General features: G+C 31.8%; 1 protein-coding gene across 1 annotated transcript in view; it reads left to right on the top strand.

Moving 5' to 3' along the window:
* Positions 1-4,109: 4,109 nt before the first annotated feature.
* The window catches only part of LOC107454011 (uncharacterized), a 34,130-nt gene continuing 18,497 nt past the window's right edge, over positions 4,110-19,742 (top strand). Inside the window, exons 1-5 of the mRNA XM_016071056.4 lie at positions 4,110-4,452; positions 8,823-8,999; positions 10,405-10,596; positions 14,252-14,329; positions 14,414-14,539. Of these exons, the coding sequence (XP_015926542.2) occupies positions 4,377-4,452; positions 8,823-8,999; positions 10,405-10,596; positions 14,252-14,329; positions 14,414-14,539 (649 nt within the window). The 5' untranslated portion in view covers positions 4,110-4,376. The remainder of the gene's footprint in view (positions 4,453-8,822; positions 9,000-10,404; positions 10,597-14,251; positions 14,330-14,413; positions 14,540-19,742) is intronic.

The following is a 19,742-nucleotide window of genomic DNA, read 5'->3' as shown; positions in this document are numbered from 1 at the left end:
TATCTTCTAAATACATTATTAAACTACTAATACCAGATTTTTTCCTCTTTTTCTTTAAAAAAGAAATTCACCTGTACTGATTCTGTAACAAGTCTTACTAAAAGATATTAAGCTTATTAAAAAAAGATATCTCCCTGAAGGTATTAAAAGGTATCATAAGTTAAATTAATTACTTTCTAATTGCAATTTCCGGAGTGATAAACAATAAAAAATGTATAGTTACGTTGGTTATAAATTGTTAGGAGTGGTGAAAGAAAATGGATTAAGATATCAAGTTAAATATAATACATGATTATATACAGGATTTAGAAGTGTACATACTTAATAATACATGAATTAGTGGTATTCTAGATAATATTTTATACATGCGGTGACTTTAAGGCTCTTTTGAGAAAAAGAATTGGATTGAATTAAGCTTAGAGTTTTGAAGACAAAGTCTACATAACTTTTAAATTCTTTTTACTTTCTTGTTTTCTTATTCAAAATGTAGATGGGCTTCATTGTCTTTAATGTTATAAATCCCAAGGATTTTTATTATCTCTTAATTTCCAATATTTTTTGTTGGACTTAACGCCATTATTGTTATGGTATTTAGATTATTATTGTGCTTCTTCAACAACTTCTGAATGCAGCTTATGGGTCGCGGGATTTTTAGTCAGTGATTTCAACAACTAACTTATGACCTTTATGGCCCCATTTCAAATTGATCATTTATTATAAAATATCTTTTTTATCAAGAAAAACTTCTACCTCTAATCCGATTTATTAATGAATTGTGCAGTTTTCACCAATGATCTGTAAAGTTATTTACCATTTCATGGTAAATGTATAGCAGAACAGTTCCTACCGGAACCTACAGAATGGGAATCCAATTCCCAGATCGGAACTTAAAGTCACAAAATATTATCAAAAAATTGAAATTAGACTTTTCTCAAATTTAAAAACAGTTTACTTTTTTCAAAAATTTAAAAAAGGAAAATAAATAATTTGTATATTAATTTTATTATTAAAGATATCTTTCTGATGGAGGAGCAAACAATAAATGGTATAGAACATGATAACACAAACACTTTCAGCTATAAACATTTGCAGTAAATCGAATATAAAAAAGAAACAGATATAGTCAAAACAACTACATATTTACTGTAGAATGTTAGAGGTTTGTACCACGACAAAATTATTACAGTTTAATCACTGCAATAATTCTTTAATTCCTCTACCTCAAATTTTTTCCATTGCCCCCCTGGGAAATGACTTGGGTTTCAAATCTATATAGACCATCAATTAAAGAAATGACAGCTATTTTACGATGCCATACTATTCTTGAGACTGGAAAAAAACTCACGAATTCTTTGCTTTATCTATCGTTCATTGGCATTTAACCCAAGGAAACAAGAAAACGTGCATGGTATATATTACCCATTTTGCGACAATCTATTATGCTTGAAGTTAATACATCTTAAGGTTATTGAAGTTATACTTCTTATGCGACTTCCAACAAGATTGCGTTTAACACTAAATTTTTATTGGCCGGGAAATCACGTGGTAGGATCCAGTTTTCCCTCATTCATTTCCATATTGTTTTGGTTCTCATTAGCATAAAAATAATAAAAGTCATAAAAGTATTGTTTTTCTATAAATATTTTTTTAGTTTGTTTTGATACACATATAATTTAATAGGGTAGCATTTTTTTTTAAAATTTAGTGGATAACAATTGTAAAAAATGAGTGAAAACGATCCCACGGACAATGCGACGGATATATAAGGTTACGTCAAGGTACGTCTCTTGTGAATATCAATTGATTGTTAGGTTTTCTCTTCTGAAATTACATTATGACGCATTCACATACATTATTAAAACAAATACATTTTCCATGGCGAGACGATGAGGCAACCACAAGCACTTCCACTGGTTCAAGAGGTCCACGAGGGAAAAATGCACAATATTACCGTGATTACAGAGCACGGCAGCGAGCGGAGCAGGAAAAAGAGTCGTTGAATAGAACTAGTGATCCTTCTACGACTGCTGATTCTTCTACAGTTAACGTCGCAGGTTGCGAAGTTTAACTTCTTCCGCGCGGAGGGACTCCACGCACTATTTTTTTTACATATATTTTGTTTCTTTCCATAAAAGCATTCTGAGCAGCGATGGCTCAGGGGATAGAGCGCTCGCCTTCAAATAATGTGAACCGGGTTTGAATCCTGGCAATGGCTGGTCGATACGAATTCCGCATCCGGCTCGCCCCGACAGTAGTGCTGGCGTGAAATTTCCTCAGTGGTAGACGAATCATGTGTTAGAATCCTCTTGCTGTCAGGCTCACCGTGAGAGGTTCTCGTGGTCTTCCTCTCCATGTAATGCAAATGCGGGTTAGTCCTCCACGAAGGCAAAATTTCTCTCAATACTTGATCCAGAAGTTCACTTGTCTTTTAGATTGGGTTTGAAATTACAAGGCTACGTAGTTGAACTTTAGTAGTCGTAAACCCAAAAATTGGACAGGCTGTTTAATGACTGTTATAAAATAAAATAAAAAAAGCATTTTCATTATAAAGTGGGTGTGAGAAGTTATGGACTATGTCAACCTTCATCTATGAAAAGGTACCACACCATAGAATCTAGTTAACATGTCTTATATACTAGTGAATTGGAATTATATTTTTGTAGTGGTAGATGCACTGCAGTACTCCCTCACCAGAATGATATCTGCGATAGAATTCGATGAACGGATACCACTAGTTGATTCATTGCTGTTTTGTGAGAAGCCGGGAGAGCTGTATTAAGATCACCGTACTTTTTGAGAGCTGATTGTAAGAGGGTAGATGCACTACAATAAGGAAAGTTGAAGTAATATTATAGAAGTAATATTTCATTAAATTAGTTTTTCCAATGAAGAATACCAATCGGTAACCAAATCCATCCGGAAAAGTCGAAAGAGGAAATTGGAGCTTTTCTTGTATGTTTCATCTTTATACAAGTTATTCCAATCTTATTATACTTTTTCTGCCAGTCGAAGGACATCACAAATTAGACAAGACAGAAGAAAAAATAGGCTATAAGGTTCTGTATCTCAAAATGAACAAGGATAAAATGTATCCACTATTAAAATCTAATTATGTACTATATATAATAAGAATATAGCACACGAAGTTGATAATTTTTTCAAAAATCATTTTCGTGTAAAAGTTTTCGAACCAAAAAAAATAATCATTACACTAATTCGATTAATTTTAACTGGAAAAGTCATAAGTAATCATGAACAGAAAAAGCAACATTTAGAAAGTTTAATATCTGCTAAATATTGCCCTTTAAGATATAAATTTGATAAAATAACAAGACAATTATGTGTGACATTTATAGAATAACATGGCCTTTAGAACTCTTATTTGACTAAATAAATAAATAAAATATAATTGACACTGGGGAATAAATTTTTTGTTACATTTATGCAAATACTTGATATTGCCTAATTCGAGTGAGGAAATTTGAAATCTGAAAACAGGCTTGCTCTTAATTCTACAGATTTTTTTAATAATATTTTTACTCTATTTTTTGCCGAAAAGTACAAGTTTACAAACATTATAAATAACAGGAGATCACTGAATGCTGCGACGCACTTCTAGGGGAATTTATGCTATCTCATGTTGTATATAATGTTTTCTAAACTTGTATATTTCGACAAAAATGGACTAAAAATATTATTAAAAACTGGAGCTTACAGAGAAAAACTAAATGCAGATTTGAAATCTCATGCAACAGAGAAAAATATTTTTTCCTAGTGTAATTGTTGATGCTTATAAATTTTTATAGTTAAGTATACGACAGAATTTAAATATCACTAAATTTAAAAAAGAAGAAATTTTTTCTATTCCAAATGCTAAAACCAATTAGTAAGTTACTTTATAAAAATAGAAAAAGAAAGAAAATTTAATTTTTAAATTGTAAACATGAATTCTGCATGGATAACAATGTTCTTTTCAGAATACCTTATATCTCACTTCTGCAGACGAAACATGGACGAAACATTTTCGTTTTTGCAACGCTAATTATTGGTCTCCCGAGGTTGCGTTTTCCAACGATTTAGAGGTACTCAGATATGAATTTCAAAATATCATGATAATGAATGTCTCTGAAGGAAACGGAACAAGTGGCTTCCTTGCTGATAAGTAAAATTTTCTCTAACGAAATCTGACTCTGCATTCCTTTCTTTTCATTTAAAAAAAAATACTTACCTTTTTCTTTTTAAGAATGAAAAATTTAAAAAAAGATTTTAGTAATGGCGCTTATGCAAATTCATTCACGCAGTTGACGTGCTTTCTTCAGTTTAGAAATAAGCTTTATTAGTTTTTTTCTTACAAAATAAAAACATATTGTTTAAATATGGCAAAAACTATGTATTTGGTGAGTAGCATAATTATTTGTTTCGCTGGATTTATTGCATCTTTGACTATAGTAGGTGAGAATGTTTTTTGAATTTATTACACGTGTAAATTGATTTATTATTTAAAATTTTCACTTTTTATCTTTTTAATTTTTTTAAAAATATTCTAATGCATTTTCAAGCCTTTAAAAGAAATAAGTAACAAACTATTAATTATTTACTATAAAGGAAAAAATTATTAATAAAACACAATAATTATTTCAATTTAAAATGCATTATTATTAAAAATAATATATTGTTTTAAAGGAAATACAAACACTATTATATACTTCAAATATTTAGAAACTATTTTAACAGCAAAATATATTCTAAATAATTTATTACAAGTTGAATTGAATGTCATTTTCGCGATTATTAGGAAAAAAATGTTTCTTATCATATACCTGTATATTTCTACACACCGATGTCCAGCTTACATTTTAATATGAAATAATTTTCAAATAATTAACGCATTAAAGAAAACTTTACAAAATTCGCAAATGAAAAAATTTTGCTGCTTTATGTTAAAGATATATTCACTGAACTTATCATGTTCCCCAATTATAAAGCTTTCATTTAAATTTATCCATAATTATTTTATGACATATAGCAATATATACTAACTAATTGGTTTCTAGTTTTTAATATATATGTAATGATTTTCAAATGATTCTTACATTGCAAAAAAAGTTGAAAAAATCTCAAGGTGTCCTTCATTATGTTAGCGAAATATTCTCTGAATTCAACGTATTGTGAACAAAACAAGCTTTTCGGTAAGACTTTCTGTAAAATTTTCTGTAAATAGAGTATTTTCACACTAACTGATGCTCTTTTTTTAAAATAAAAAACAAGCTTCAAATGCTTTTCGTACTTTATTAAATAACAAAAAATTCGCTAAGGGACCTGTTTTATTGAAGAAATATATTCTTCTTATATATTCTTTTTCTTTAAGCTATTTTATAAATATTTCCTGACGTATTTGGGTATTTTCTAATAAATCGATGCACACTTCTTAATAGAAAATAATTTCAGCATTGCGAAAAATTATAAAAAGTTACAAAGTTTCCTATCTTATATTACCGAGATATTCTCTGAACTTAGCATGTTCTAGACAGAACAAATTTTTTATTAAAATATTTTACAAATACTTCAAGACTTAAATTGGTATTTTCTAATGAACTTTAATCCAAGGCAATTTCCGAATGTTTACCGCTTTGCAAAATATTCGCCAAGTGTCTTAACTACTAAACATTTGGCGAATATGATGTTACTTGTTTTCGATCTCATTAAGTGAACACTAATCTGAATACTCGGAAAGTTAACAGAAATCGAAGAGAAAAATATGCAAAAACTGAGCATATAATTCCTGCAAAGAAATTCAAAAAGAAAGAGTACAAAAGTAAGAAAATATTCAAGAATCGTATTATAAGGGAAAACTAGGCATTTTTTAAATTTTTTTTGGAACAAAATAAATTTTTTTCTACATCACTCATCACACGCGAGTAAAACGAAGTAGAAATGTCAAGATTTCACCCGAAAATTGTAGTTATACATACTTTTTAATTCGGAAAAATAAAGTACTATAGAAATAGTACGTAGTACTATAGAAAAAGTTCGTATAATAACATTTAATATATCTTTAAAAAAACTGCGTAGTGCTTTTAATGCTAAGGTAATAGGAAAAGACGCAAGAGGAAAAATGAAAATATCTTGCAGAAAGAGTGATGAAGACGCAGTGGTGGCGTAAAAAGGTCAAAGTTTTCCACATTACGAAAACCATTAAGCGCGTTCTCATAATCCAGACTGAAAATTCTTGGATTCTGAATGGAATTGAAATAAAGTGTAAAACTTGTAAGTCGAAAGTGCGAATAAAATAATATATTTCTCGGCGAGCAAGCATATAGGAAAATTTTTAAGATAAGTTTTAATTTAATCTTTCATCACCTATATAAACACGTGTTTCATATATGTGATTTGTTAAATATGAAAATTAAAGCTACCTGAGGTCCTGTTGAAATGAACAGTATAATGCAAGCATGCATCATCCATTTAAGTAATGTAGAATTTGCTAGAAAAATGTCAAAAATTAGCATCAATGAACCCAGGAAATTCATTTTTCTCTTAGACATTTAATGGGACCTTCCATACCCAAAAACATCAGTTTCTGTTGCATATAAGTGGAATATAAACGGTGCTCAAAAAATAGACGGATCACCCTGAATAACTTTTGGCCTTACGTTCGGATTTTCACATTCCAGGACTCAACCTTAATGGTTTGAGGAGGTAACAACAAATTTGGTAATTAACAAGATTCAGATGATATTTTAAGTTACGAAATCAGACACAAAAATATACTTTCTCTAAATAAACATGCCTTTTTCTCGATGGATTCTGAATTTTCACCCCAAAAATATTTGGGAAATTCGCAATCTGGGAAAGATGGTGCGCATAGTTAAATCAGGAGAGCGATTCAAAGTTTAGTAATGAAGATAGAGATCAATCAATAGATCAAATTTCAAGAAAGTCGTATATTTAAAATTCGATTTATCAGGAATTATTCTACCAATTTCGCAAAAATTCTGTGTTTTGCCTTGTGATATTGTATTTTTTAATAATATCTCAAAAACTGAATGCTTTACAGTTCAATATTTTTCGACTATTAGGAAAAATAATAAGTGTAAAAATTTTTTTTTTGTTTGGACTATTTTTGGACAAACTAAGTTTATAATTGTGTGCAAAATTTTTTAATTCGCTGAAAAAGTCTTTAGGAAATAGAAAAATACACAAAAAATAAAATTAGCATTAAAGGGTCCAAACACTGAATCGCTCTCTCGACCAAACTATGACGATCATATTTTTCAAGATTGCTGCTACCCACTATATTTTGGGGGTCAAAAATCAGAATCAGTCAGAAAAATGGTATGTTTCTTCAGAGAAAGTACGATTTTTTTGTGCGTCCGTTTTCGTAACTTAAAATATCGTCTGCATTTGTTAATTAACTTATTTCAGATAAACCCTTCGAGCAATTAAGATTGAGTCCTAGAACGTGAAGATCCGATCTTTAGATTAAAAGTTATTTAGAGTGGTCAGTTTATTATTTTTTTAGCTCTGTACATTCATGACAGCAAAATTCATATGTAAGTGTGGGAGAAAACTGTAGCATTTAGAGGTGCGAGAGAAGTTGCATGTTTTGTTATCTGAAGTAAATTCAGAATGCTACAACTCAAGATTATTTCAGATAGTTATATGTTAAAACCATATTATAGCATACAGTGACATGTGCGTCGGAAGAAAGCAAAATATATTTATTTGCCTTGATGTGGTTGAGGTTAAGGTAATTTTTACAGTATTATTTACCGTAAAAATTACACAGTATTTAAGTAAATTTTACTCTAAAAATTAGGGTATAAAATTTTACGGTAAAAGTGGATTTTACAAATGCTGCACTCATAGTGCCTGTACTTTTCCCCCTAATTTGATCCGGAATTGCTTACAGTAAAAAAATTTGTCTGCTCAAAAAATTATAAAATGTATGAAAGTTTTCTTGATGAGGTTTAGAGGACATGAACCACATAATTTTTTTACATAACAAGTATAGGTGAAAATACTCCTTTAAAGTATTGTTTTTATTCAGAAAGCAAGGAAGATCCAAAGATCTCAGTTAGATTTCTACTCTTAAATTGTATAAAACTTCCTGCTCCATAACAAAAGAAAATTGCAGCTATATGATGAGTTTGCTGCTTTACATATCATCTATTTTCCATAAATACTTTACTATGGAAAGGAGAAATAAATTTTGAAAAAAATGTTTTTTTAAAGTTTATTATCTTGACGAAGTATTTGCCTTTTATCCTTGCTTATTTATATTCTCTTTTGAAATGAATAAAATTAATTGTCGTTGTTATGAAAGTTAATTATTAATTATTTTAAACTCTTGCTTCTTCTAACATCTTGTTATTAAAAGTGGACTAAGTCCTATTGACTAAGAGAAAAATATCGTTCATTTTTTGCAATTATAAGAATCATTATATCATTTCCGAGTTTTTTCAAATTATACTGCTAAGAAATCACCCAAATTGATTAACCTTTGCCAATATTTTTAAAATTCGTTGAAATAGTAACTCTAATTTAGCACGATATTTACAGAAATTAACTTATTCCGCTTTCAAAAACAAAGGCTCATATCTACAAAGCCAACTGCCCCCGGGGACGAAACTTCCATGTCAAGGGTATCTGAGCGAAATGAAATAGAATACGGGATAATTATTTTAGAGATTTCTACGAAAAAGAGTTTAAGCTTCAAATAATCGATTGCAACAATTGAGTGATTCTAAGAAAATGTTTTAAAATAAGTTAGAAATGAGAATGATTTTTTAATAAACTTATTACTGACTTCTTACTTTCAGCACCAGAATGCAACCCCCCAGACTTCCCTGCAGGGGGAGGTTATGGCCCCATACAAGAATATTACGTTGTTGGAGATGTTATCTACTATTATTGCGAAACTACCAGTTATATAGGTGGTAACTTCTTTCGAAGATGCGAGGACGATGGAGACTGGATTGGCGACACGCCTGTGTGCGGTAATATGTCATTGTCTCAAGCAAAACTCAAAACTGCTTTTTAGTCAATAAAAGTCATAAATTTAAATTTTTTTTTTTAATTTTACGAACTTGTTTATGTCTTTCATACTACTCTGTTGAAAGTTGAAATCGATCAAGCAATGAGGTTTAAATTTATTATTATTATGAAGATTTTAAATGTCCGAGAGTTCGTGGGTTCGAACCCTGCCGGCCGAAGACTCCCCGTGTAGTTGGTGACTGATGCACGTTAAAATTCTGTCGAGTCGCAAAGTCCTCCATGTTCCCATAACAAATCAGAACCTCTGGGGGTACTGGATTGGCGATTGATCATTCTCTGATTCAGATCAAAATTACGATCTGTGGATGAATGAATGGAAGTATGAATGGGTCCGTCTTATAAACAGGTGTGACGCATGATGTGGCAAAAGTCGAATTCTTGGCCTAGATGGCGCCACTAAAAAACAAGAATTGCACACTCTGCCTTAAATTTGCTCGGTTTCACCAAGCAGGCTTGCCAGTGTGGCAAGTGGTATTAGAACCAACCAACCAATCGAAAATCGAAAGTATGCTGAATTGAATCGGAAGTATGCTGATTCTAAATCAAACGACAGATATAACGTTAAATAAAGAAATTATTTTTTTTAAATCTCAAACAATGAATAAGAAACCTTGCTCAGCGAAAACATTGTTGATTTGATATCATGCTATGGGAGATGTTATATGTAATAATTTCAATAGTAAGAGCTGTTTATGTGGCAACTTCTATAGCAGGTACGAGGACAACATATATCAAACTGTAGTCTACTGGAATGGTCACTGCGAATTTTTATTAGCTTAGAAGTTAGAACACAAACTTATATATCTGTATATACTTCAAATGAATAACAAAGATGATGATCTTACAACACATTTTCTGAAGAAAAAATACATAACTTTTAAGAGCTTTACTAAAACAACATTCAAGATGCTTTTTTTTAAAATTTTAATTTTTAAAATTTTAATTTTTGAAATAATTTTTTTAAAATACTGTTTGTGCTTCAGTTAGGCTGCAGACTTAAGTCTATATAACTGATAAAGTTCTCTCCAAACGTGATAATGGGTTGGATGAAATACTAAATACTTTTTGTTTCACAATAACTTAATATTTTATGAAAATAGGAACTTATACTGTACCAATAAGAGTGAAAAATAAATGAGAAAAAAAGTCGAATAATTAAATAATTATGATTAAACAATAATCCAATTACAAAAAAATTTAATCATACCTAAAGCTATTGCATCAGAGATATGACACATTTATATTTTTATTTTCTCCTCCCTAAAAGTATTTAACTAAGGGTTACTTCTAAGTTTTCATTACTACAGCCTTTTAATATTAACTGAAGTAATATTTCATGAAATTTAGATTTTCCAGCAGAGATGTCAATCACTAACCAATCCAGTACGGAAGAACCGAAAGAAGAAAATGAAGCTCTTCTCGCAAGTGATGGCGATCAAACTACGTGTTCATCTACAACTCCTGGTCGGGACAGCTATTGGATGGGAATGTTTCAGGAACCTGGAGAATTGATTCGAATCATGATTTTCATGCCACAAGGTGAGTTTATTATTCGATCATTGATGCAAAAATAAATAGGTTTCACAGCCAAATTAAAAAAGACATAATAAGTATGAATGGACAAGTTCCTGATACAAACAATTCATCGGTATTATATAGAAGAACTTAAACACTTTCAAGATAAAAAAAAATGTAGGAAGCATTTCATTCTGCTTCATTTTCTGCTACGTTACATCTTCGGCTTAAAACATTACATAATATGGAGGAAAGAACTAATTCTTGATTGTTTCAGTATTATACAGGGTGGTCCCGAATTCATGGTACAAACTTCAATGGTAGGTACAGGACATTGTAACAATGATTTATTGTATAGGAATGTATAGTCGCAAATGACGCGGTGAGGCGTAAACAGGAGAAATAACGGCCGAAAGGAAAAACAAAGATTTTATTGAAAGCGTTGTTGACAAGTGTCATGTTTACAGTAAGTGTTCAAAATTGCGTCCACCAGAAGCGATACATGCTTGACAGGGTCGGTGGAGCGATTGGCGTACACGTTGAAAGATGCCTGGTATTTCACACACACCTGCAGCAGCTACAGATATGCGAGAGACGAGATCCTCATCTGAGTCAACTGGAGTCTCATAAACAAGATGCTTTAGATGTCCACATAAAAAGTAATCGAGGCTCTATAAATCGGGAGATCGGGGTGGCCAAGGGATTGGTCCACCACGCCCAATCCATCGAGCACTAAACGTGGCATTCAGGTAATTCCGTACATCAATGCTGAAGTGTACTGGCGCCCCATCGTGCTGAAACCACATGCGGTTACGAATGGCGATCGGAACATCATGCAGCAGTTGTGGTAACACTTCTTTCAGAAAAATAAGATAGCTTCCGCCACTGAGTCGCGTGGGTAGTCAGTATGGGCCAATCAAAAAGTCGTTCACAATACCAGCCCACACATTAATACAGAAACGTTGTTGAAACGCATGTGGACGCGTTGCATGTGGATTATCGGTTGCCCACACATGGGAATTGTGCGCATTAAAGACACCCTCGGTTGTAAATGTCGCTTCATCTGTAAATAGCACATCACCTACGAAATCCGGCTGCAACGCACATTGTTGCATCACCCACAGGCAGAAGTTCACGCGGAGAGGATAATCTGCCGGATTCAATGCTTGTACTTTCTGAAAATGGAAGAGGTGTAAGCGATTTTCGTTTAACACTCTGCATACAGTCTGATGACTCACACCTACGTCACGCGCAACAGTTCTTGTGCTTGACTCGGGTCTATCAGCCGCAATGTTCAAGATGCTTTCTTCCAGCCTTGGAGTGCGGACAGCTCTTAATCGACCAGCGTCATGTCTGTTGACGTCGAACGCACCTGTTTCACAAAGTTGACGATGTAACCATTGAAAAATTCTATGATCCGGCATTCGTCGATCAGGATACTCAGCGCAATACATTCGTAACGCAGCTCTGCCGTTACCATTTGCACGGCCGTGCATGTAATGCATGTCTGCTTTTTCTGCATACGTAAAGTCACCCATCGTCTACGGCAGCACAATTGTGAATGGCGCTTTCCCTGCTCCGATGCATCATTTTCAACGGCGGCTAGACATCTACTGCCCTCTACCGGCAATGATACCAACCGATCACTCCATTTCTCTTTCCTTTTATTTCCCCTGTTTACGCCTCGCCACGTCACTTGCGACTATACATTCCTGTACAATAAATCATTGTTACAATGTCCTGTACCTACCATTAAAGTTTGTACCATGAATTCGGGACCACCCTGTATAGGAACATTTAGTTTTGAAACAAAGAGAATAGAAAGCTTTCATCCTGCTTCATTTTCTTCCATGGCACATCTTCTACTCATAAAACATAACATAATACATGATTGAGAAAGTTCTTGATACAGATGATTGCTTCTGTATTATAGAGAAGCACTTAGTCAGTTTTAAAATAAAGAAAGTAGAAAGAATGAAAAAACAAGTTTATGATACAAACAATTGTTTCAGTATTATATAGATGAAACTTCGTCAGTGCTAATGTAAGGAATGAAAAAAAAAACATTAAATTCATCTTCCGCTTAAAACACAACGCAATAAGCATGAATGAACAAGTTCATGAGACAGGCAATCATTTCGTTATAGTACTCAATACAATCGTTTCGTAATTTCATCAATATAGCATCAAAGAACAAGATGGAAAAAATTGAATAGTTTTGAATTTTTTTTTTCATTTTTTGCATCAGCGCTGACAAAGGTACTTCTGTATATTACAATAGTACTCTTGGTGACCCTTTAATTTTTAGAAAAATCTAGCACTAGTTTTATATTTTGTTAACATTTTTTCCCTTTCTAAAACCATTTATCATATTTCTTTTATATTTAATGGAAAGCAGTGACCCTGTCCAACTAAAACTGAAAGTAATTGAATTCTTCTTTCTTTAAAACTAACTTTATTTTCATTATAACATCTAGTTAAGTGATAAATATAGAGCTAGGACCCTAGTTATTTAATAAAACTTGTTATTTACTATTACTAAGGGGGGGGGTGAGTGACTGAAGTTAATAATTAGTGGTTTTGAAATTACAAATCGGCAGCATGATTTTAATATGAAAACGGAAGCAATTTTTTTTTTCCTTTTGAAGAAAATTTTTTTAAAATATCGTTGCACTTCATATTTTCCAAAGCTTTTTAAAAAATCTTTGAATGTTTTGTCATTTTTATACTCTTAGAGGTTTGATTGCTAGCATAAAATACACCACATTTGTAAAGAAACAATCTCAAATTAAGAAGAATTGGTTGATGCGTTTTACTCACCACTGGTATCGAGGATGTAGACCAGGTCTAGCCTTGACCCTTTCTTATAATAGGAAAATCTGAACCACCATCTCGCGCCTCGCCAGCGACCACTTAAGGAGTTAATTTTTTTCTGAGGGTATAAAAACATAGCCACTTTGCTCCCAGTGCCACCAACACCATGCTTTACCTGAACACACTTTGGACTGTTTTTATATTTTATAACCGTCGTTGAACAGCAGATCCAGTTTTTGGATTTACGACTTCTAACGTTCAACTCCGTAGCCTTGTAATTTTAAACCCAAACCAGAAGGTAAGGGAACTTCTGGATCAAGTATTGGGATAAATTTGCCTTCGTGGAGGACTTTTCGAGGGAACTAACCCGCGTTTGCGTTACACGGAGAGTAAAACCTCCCACAGTTAGCCTGACAGCAAAGGGACTTCCATGATCCGTCTACCACTGAGGATATTTCACGTCAGCACTGTGGTCGGTGCAAGCCAGATGCTAATTCGTATCGACCAGCCATCGCTGGGATTCGAACCCGATTCACCTCATTGGAAGGCGAACTCTCTATCCCCTGAGCCGTCACGGCTCTACTTTGGACTGGGAACTTATATGGGAAGAAATTCATACATGTTCTCTTCCTGTTTATGATTTTTTAAATGTCAACGGATTCTTAAATCTGGTCTAGCATGTCATTTGTTGAATTCTATTTTAATTTTGTATTTACTTTTATGATTCAGAATACTGGTCAGGATATATGATACCAAGACTGGATATATGATATCTTTTATATAAGTTTAAAAAAAACAGCATAATAATTGTGCACCACATTTTTGTATTATGTGATTTTTTTAAATTTTTTTTTTGCAATTTCAGGAGAAATTGCTTATAAAGTTCTCCTTTTGAAGAGTAATGGGATAACACACAATTGCGGAAGTGAAAGAGATAGTAATTGTATGAACTAGATATACATACATTAATCTTTATACAATTTCGTTTTCAAAACTTTTATGTTGACATTTTGTTCGTAAATTTTAGCTCCCATAGGATGGAAAATTCACAACTGTCCTAGTCCGGAAAACAGAAATACTATAGGAATACAAATAAAATCTTTATCTTCTAAACCTCTTCATATCTGTGAAGTCAGAGCCTACCTCTTAACGAGTAAGTAAGAATCGAAATATTTGCTAACCGATGAAATATTTGTTAGTTATAATCTCAGCTTCATATCTTAGACATTAAAAACACACATAAACACATACATATTGAAAACATAAGCTTAAAAAGAGATAGAAAACCAGTTTCGATAATTATGATAAAGGCCACAGTTTCAAAAAAATTTAACTCAAGTAAAACTGCATTTCCCTTATGAATAATTTCAGTTTTGTTTATTATGATTCAGATACGCGGTATAAATACAGGGATAGTACATGATTTCGTACAATCATTATAATAGTAATTTTTTATTAGTTTGATAATTAGAATTAATAGTTTATTTTATTTTTAAATGTTCCTTTTAGATATAAGAGCGTCATTACGCCTTGTAATCTTTTCGCGATGGGGCGCCTTTGTTTAAAATACTCGCTCGGGATAAAGCAATATCGAAAGAAATTATACTACAGTACTGGGTTTTTGCGCCACTAAGCCTAAGTTTAGAAACGAAAATCACAAGTGATAAAATATTAGTAAAATATTAGTTTTAGTACCTTAAATTTTGGTGTCATCTTAGATTATTACAAAATCTGCCATATACATTAAAACTAGATTTTAACCCCTTAACAATCGGTTAATTTTCCAGAAAACGGTCATGAAAACGGTTCCCGTGATATTTTCATATCACCTATCCCAAATACACGTATTTGATTAGTGGTGTCATCTAGTTTAAAATAAACTAACTATCTACAATGACCTTATATATATCCTGGTACTGACATCTGGTGTGTAAAACGAGAAATTAAGTGTTTTCCGGGCAAAAGAAAGGAATTAGTTTTATTCTTATTGGCACGTTACTACTGAACACTCTACCCCGGAAATATCACGGGAGCGAGAAATAGAAGGCAAAATCTCACCCCGTCATTTTCACGGGAGCGAGAAGGAAAGGGTTAATGATGTTTTTCAGTCAATTTACAGGAAAATATATAAAAGAAAATTTGCTTAACTTTAAGAAATAATTTTTGAAAGTGCTATTCCAATTTTTCCGAAGTTTTAATTGACAAAACATATTAATATAGTTTTAAATTAAAACAACAAAACAACAAAGACTTTTTACAAGAAAAAAAAACGAAATTTAAAATGTGGACTGAGTGTCGAAAGTCTCGAAGCACAGAGAAGCATTAAGTCCTATATTGCATGATTTACTAGCAAAGAATGTTTGCTGCGATTTCTTTCTTTCAGCATGGTTTGTGAACAAACTATGCACTTTCTACGGCTTTTTTCTTCCTTTTTGATCTCCTAATTTTTTTTTATCATGCGAGTATATTCATCCTTTCATAAATAACACTTTCTCGCCATGATAATTTGAGTCAAGGCTTTCCAAAAGAGAGAAGTTCAAGAAAAGTGAGCAAAATAAATCCGAAAGCAACACAAACTGACGCAAAACTGACGCTAAAACCCTAAGAGACCCCACTTTGTTGCGAAAAAAAATGAATAAGAAAAAAGTTTAGGAGAGCTTTTAAAAGCGAGAATGTTTATATCACGAGGAAAGTTAAAGAGTCGAGATCTGTTTGTTTGCATTAAGATTTCCCCCTTCCCCCAGTCACAGTCGATGAGCAAAATACCAGAGACAGGCAAAATATGATCATTCTGAATTTATCGATTATTTTAGTAAACTGCTTTTAAAGGAACAGATGGAATAAAGTGGCCAGTTTCAAAATAACAGCTATAACTTTTTAACAGTTATTGAAATATTTTTTCTTATCCCAGCTTATATTTTTCATTCTTCTTATATTAATTATGCGAAATATATATATATATATATATAGTTAGGTTAGTAAGGTAAAAGTAATATAGTCATAGTGGTTTATATTAGCGCATGCATCCTAGCATCCTATTTGAGTTGCCCAATTAAAAAGGGGACAAGTGAGACAGCTTTAGAAATACAATCGTGGTATTAAAGCAATCATTTAGGGTCATTAAAGAAGTTAGGAGTTTTGTACCACAATTTAAATATAAATGATTGATCACAGTTGACATGAGAGCATTTAAAATGGATGTAAAAGTCACGTCAAAGATGAATCTGTCCAAAATCAGCCAGCATTACATTGATTGTTAGAGGCGTAATGTGTCGTAAATATGAGCGTAAAAATTGTTTATTGGCTGGACTGTTTTAACCTAATACCGTTGAACAACCAGAATTTCTTCCGTGCCAACTAGAACCACAGCTATTGAAAATCGAACGCATGAGCTTTGAAAGCTGGGTACTAAGCAATTTGATAAGGGTTACAAATTCATATTTTTATTTTCCAACATCGAATGTTGGAATAGCCTAGTAATTTTGTAAGAATAATTATATAGTGAACATTTTATAAAGCCACTTAGTTTATTGGAGTTATAGGAACATACTTTAGCTGAGCGTGCGGAATTTCCAGTGTTCTGTACTTCTCAATTTGTGATCTTGGACTATGGAAATGCGAAGCCTCCAATCATGCTTAGATGGCAGCTCCACAAAGCTGCTTGACACAAAAACATTGTAGTATTTCCCTCTATCACGATAAATGGCCCTACTAGATAAAATAATTAAGTCATATTACGCGTCTGACTTGACAAAACACATATCAACCATAACTTTTATTCCAATACCCCGTTAAATTTCCTTTGTACTGCTTTAAGACCATGCATATGTAAACGGCTTGAAACTCATGAAGATAAAGAATTGCTCCTAAACGTAAACTTAACGATTAATTAAATGGACAGACTGCTGCCAATAATTTTACCGTAATTTGAGAGTTAAAATTTTAACATTGAGCCAAAAGTAATGCATTGCTTCATATTTTATGTTATGTATAGTACTTTAGCAGCGAAGGTAGTAAATTATTTCAGAAAGAACAGTATTTTCTAAAAATAGTTTGAGTTAAGTATTGAATTAAAAAAGTAACCTCAATTAATTCCACCCGAAACGAGGGGGGAAAAAAGTTTCGACTATTTTTCATTCTACCGTTTCATTTAAAGTACCTTTTTTAAGCTGATTTATTATTCAGAGCTTGTTCAAATTTAATCCCTAAAGAAAATGTTTTTTTAAGAGTTAAATAAGCGTTCAAGAGGTGCGAAATTAAAGAAGGAGACCTAGGGAGTGATATTTTATGATTTAAATTAAATTGGCTTGCATAAAGAAGTGGTTCATTATTGCTCTCTGCTACATTTTAGTTTATTATTTATTTATTTTTGCATTTTATAACTGGTGATGAACAGGCGACTGAATTCTGAGTTCACGACTGTTGATGTTTTTATGATCTCCATAGCCTTGTAATTTTGAACCCAACCTAAAAGACAAGGGAACTTTTCAATCAAGCATCGTTAAACTAGCCTTCGTGGAGAATTTTTTGACAAACTTGCATTTGCGTTACAAGGTGAAGAAAAACACGAAAACCTCTCATGGTTAGCCCGATGGTAAGGGGACTCTATCACTGAGGAAAGAATCAGGGGATCAGTCTATCACTGAGGATATTTTACGTCAGCACTGTGGTCGGTGCAAGCCGGGTACGGAATTAGTATAGACTAGCTCTCTGCAATATTATGAATTATTCCATATTATGAATTATTGCAATATTTGATAATTATTCCCATAAAAACAAGAATGTATTAAATACTTTAATAAAAAAATATAATAATAATAATTATTCTAGGCCCATTTTTTATTGATTCACGTATTTTTTTCGTATTAATTCTATTTGTTAAAAAAATTCAAACTGGGGATGTAATGAAATCACTATTCGCTAAACTGACTTATATAAAATATATGGTAAAAATATATGGTATGGTTTCACCATAATATTGTTACACAAAATTATGATAAAAATCTATATTAATTATAATTTGTATCAATTAGTTTACAGTTCAGTGATAAAAATATTATTGTATTCAAATAATCCCCCTGAGCCATATGTTTTAAAAACATATATTTAATCATCGTTTATTTAATTTTGAGAGATTAGTTTTAATAGTTTAAGGTAAAAATAAAACTTATTAGTTTTTATAAAACAATTTTTACATTGTTTATGTGTATTGAAATGCTTAGATATATTAATGCGACTTAATGAATTTAATTTTTTATAGAAGAGCCAAACAAAAGCCCATTTAGGATGATCGTCTTTAAATGACTCGAGCAATTAAAAAAATTTGAAGTCAAGAAAATTAAATAAGTAGAAAAAAATTCGTTGCAATAAAAATAAAGTATGGAATCAAAAACATGGCAAAAAATAAAAAGTTAAAAAAAATATTTTAATTTTGCATTAAATTAGAGTTCTATTATTTAAATTAATATTTATTCTCACATTTCTTTCTTTCATTATTTGATTACTTATATAAACAATCTGTGTTTAAATTTTTCGAAAAATGTGCTGAATTTAATATTTTTGTAAAAATGAATAAAGACACTTCAAAAAATATTAAGCACTTCAAAATTATTTACAGACGCATTTTAAAAAGAGGTATTTAATGAGCTGATCCTTAATTATTCATCTTATATTTTTAATTTTGAAATCAAAATTAACCATACTATTTATCTATTAAGTATACAAACATAATTTAGGTAAACGTCAAAAAGGTTTATAGTTAAAAGAAAATAATAAAATTCTAACTAATTAAGCTTTGTATATTTACACAAATTCTTGTTTATTTTTTTAAAAGAAATTTGGAAGCAGGAAATTTCTTTCAGCATATTTGCTGCTTGAAAATTATTGAAAATGTTCTCAACATGAAAATTTATTGTATGATTCACTTACTTATTATTTAAGTTGAGAATTTTAAAATTCGTTCACAACTTATCACATCGCAATTATTTTAAATGCTATAATAATTCTAAAGGACTTTATATCTACAGCTAGCTATAATGTTTCTAAAATGTGATGTTTTTATTTTTCATAAAATAAATAACCAGTTGATTAAAATGTCAAAATTCTAAGTAAATACACTCTCTACCAATAAGTATTTGGGCACCTATGCAGATGAATGGTGTTCTACTAGTATGGATTGGGACCCTTGGTCATCAATCATGGTAAGCTCAACACCGATGCCTACTGCACCATTATTGGATGACAATGTGCTTTCTACGTTGTGGCAGTTTTGCAGGGTGGATCCCTGTTACTTCCAGGACGACAATGTGCCAGCTTTCATGTTGCGAGGTTCACCAAGGCTTGGTATGGTGCCAATA

Source organism: Parasteatoda tepidariorum, chromosome 1 (assembly GCF_982258835.1).
Source record: "Parasteatoda tepidariorum strain Cologne lab strain chromosome 1, Ptep-v5.0, whole genome shotgun sequence".
NCBI classification, from domain to species: Eukaryota; Metazoa; Arthropoda; class Arachnida; order Araneae; family Theridiidae; genus Parasteatoda; species Parasteatoda tepidariorum.
Note: the sequence above shows the minus strand (reverse complement) of the source record. Positions and strands in the feature narration are given on the sequence as shown.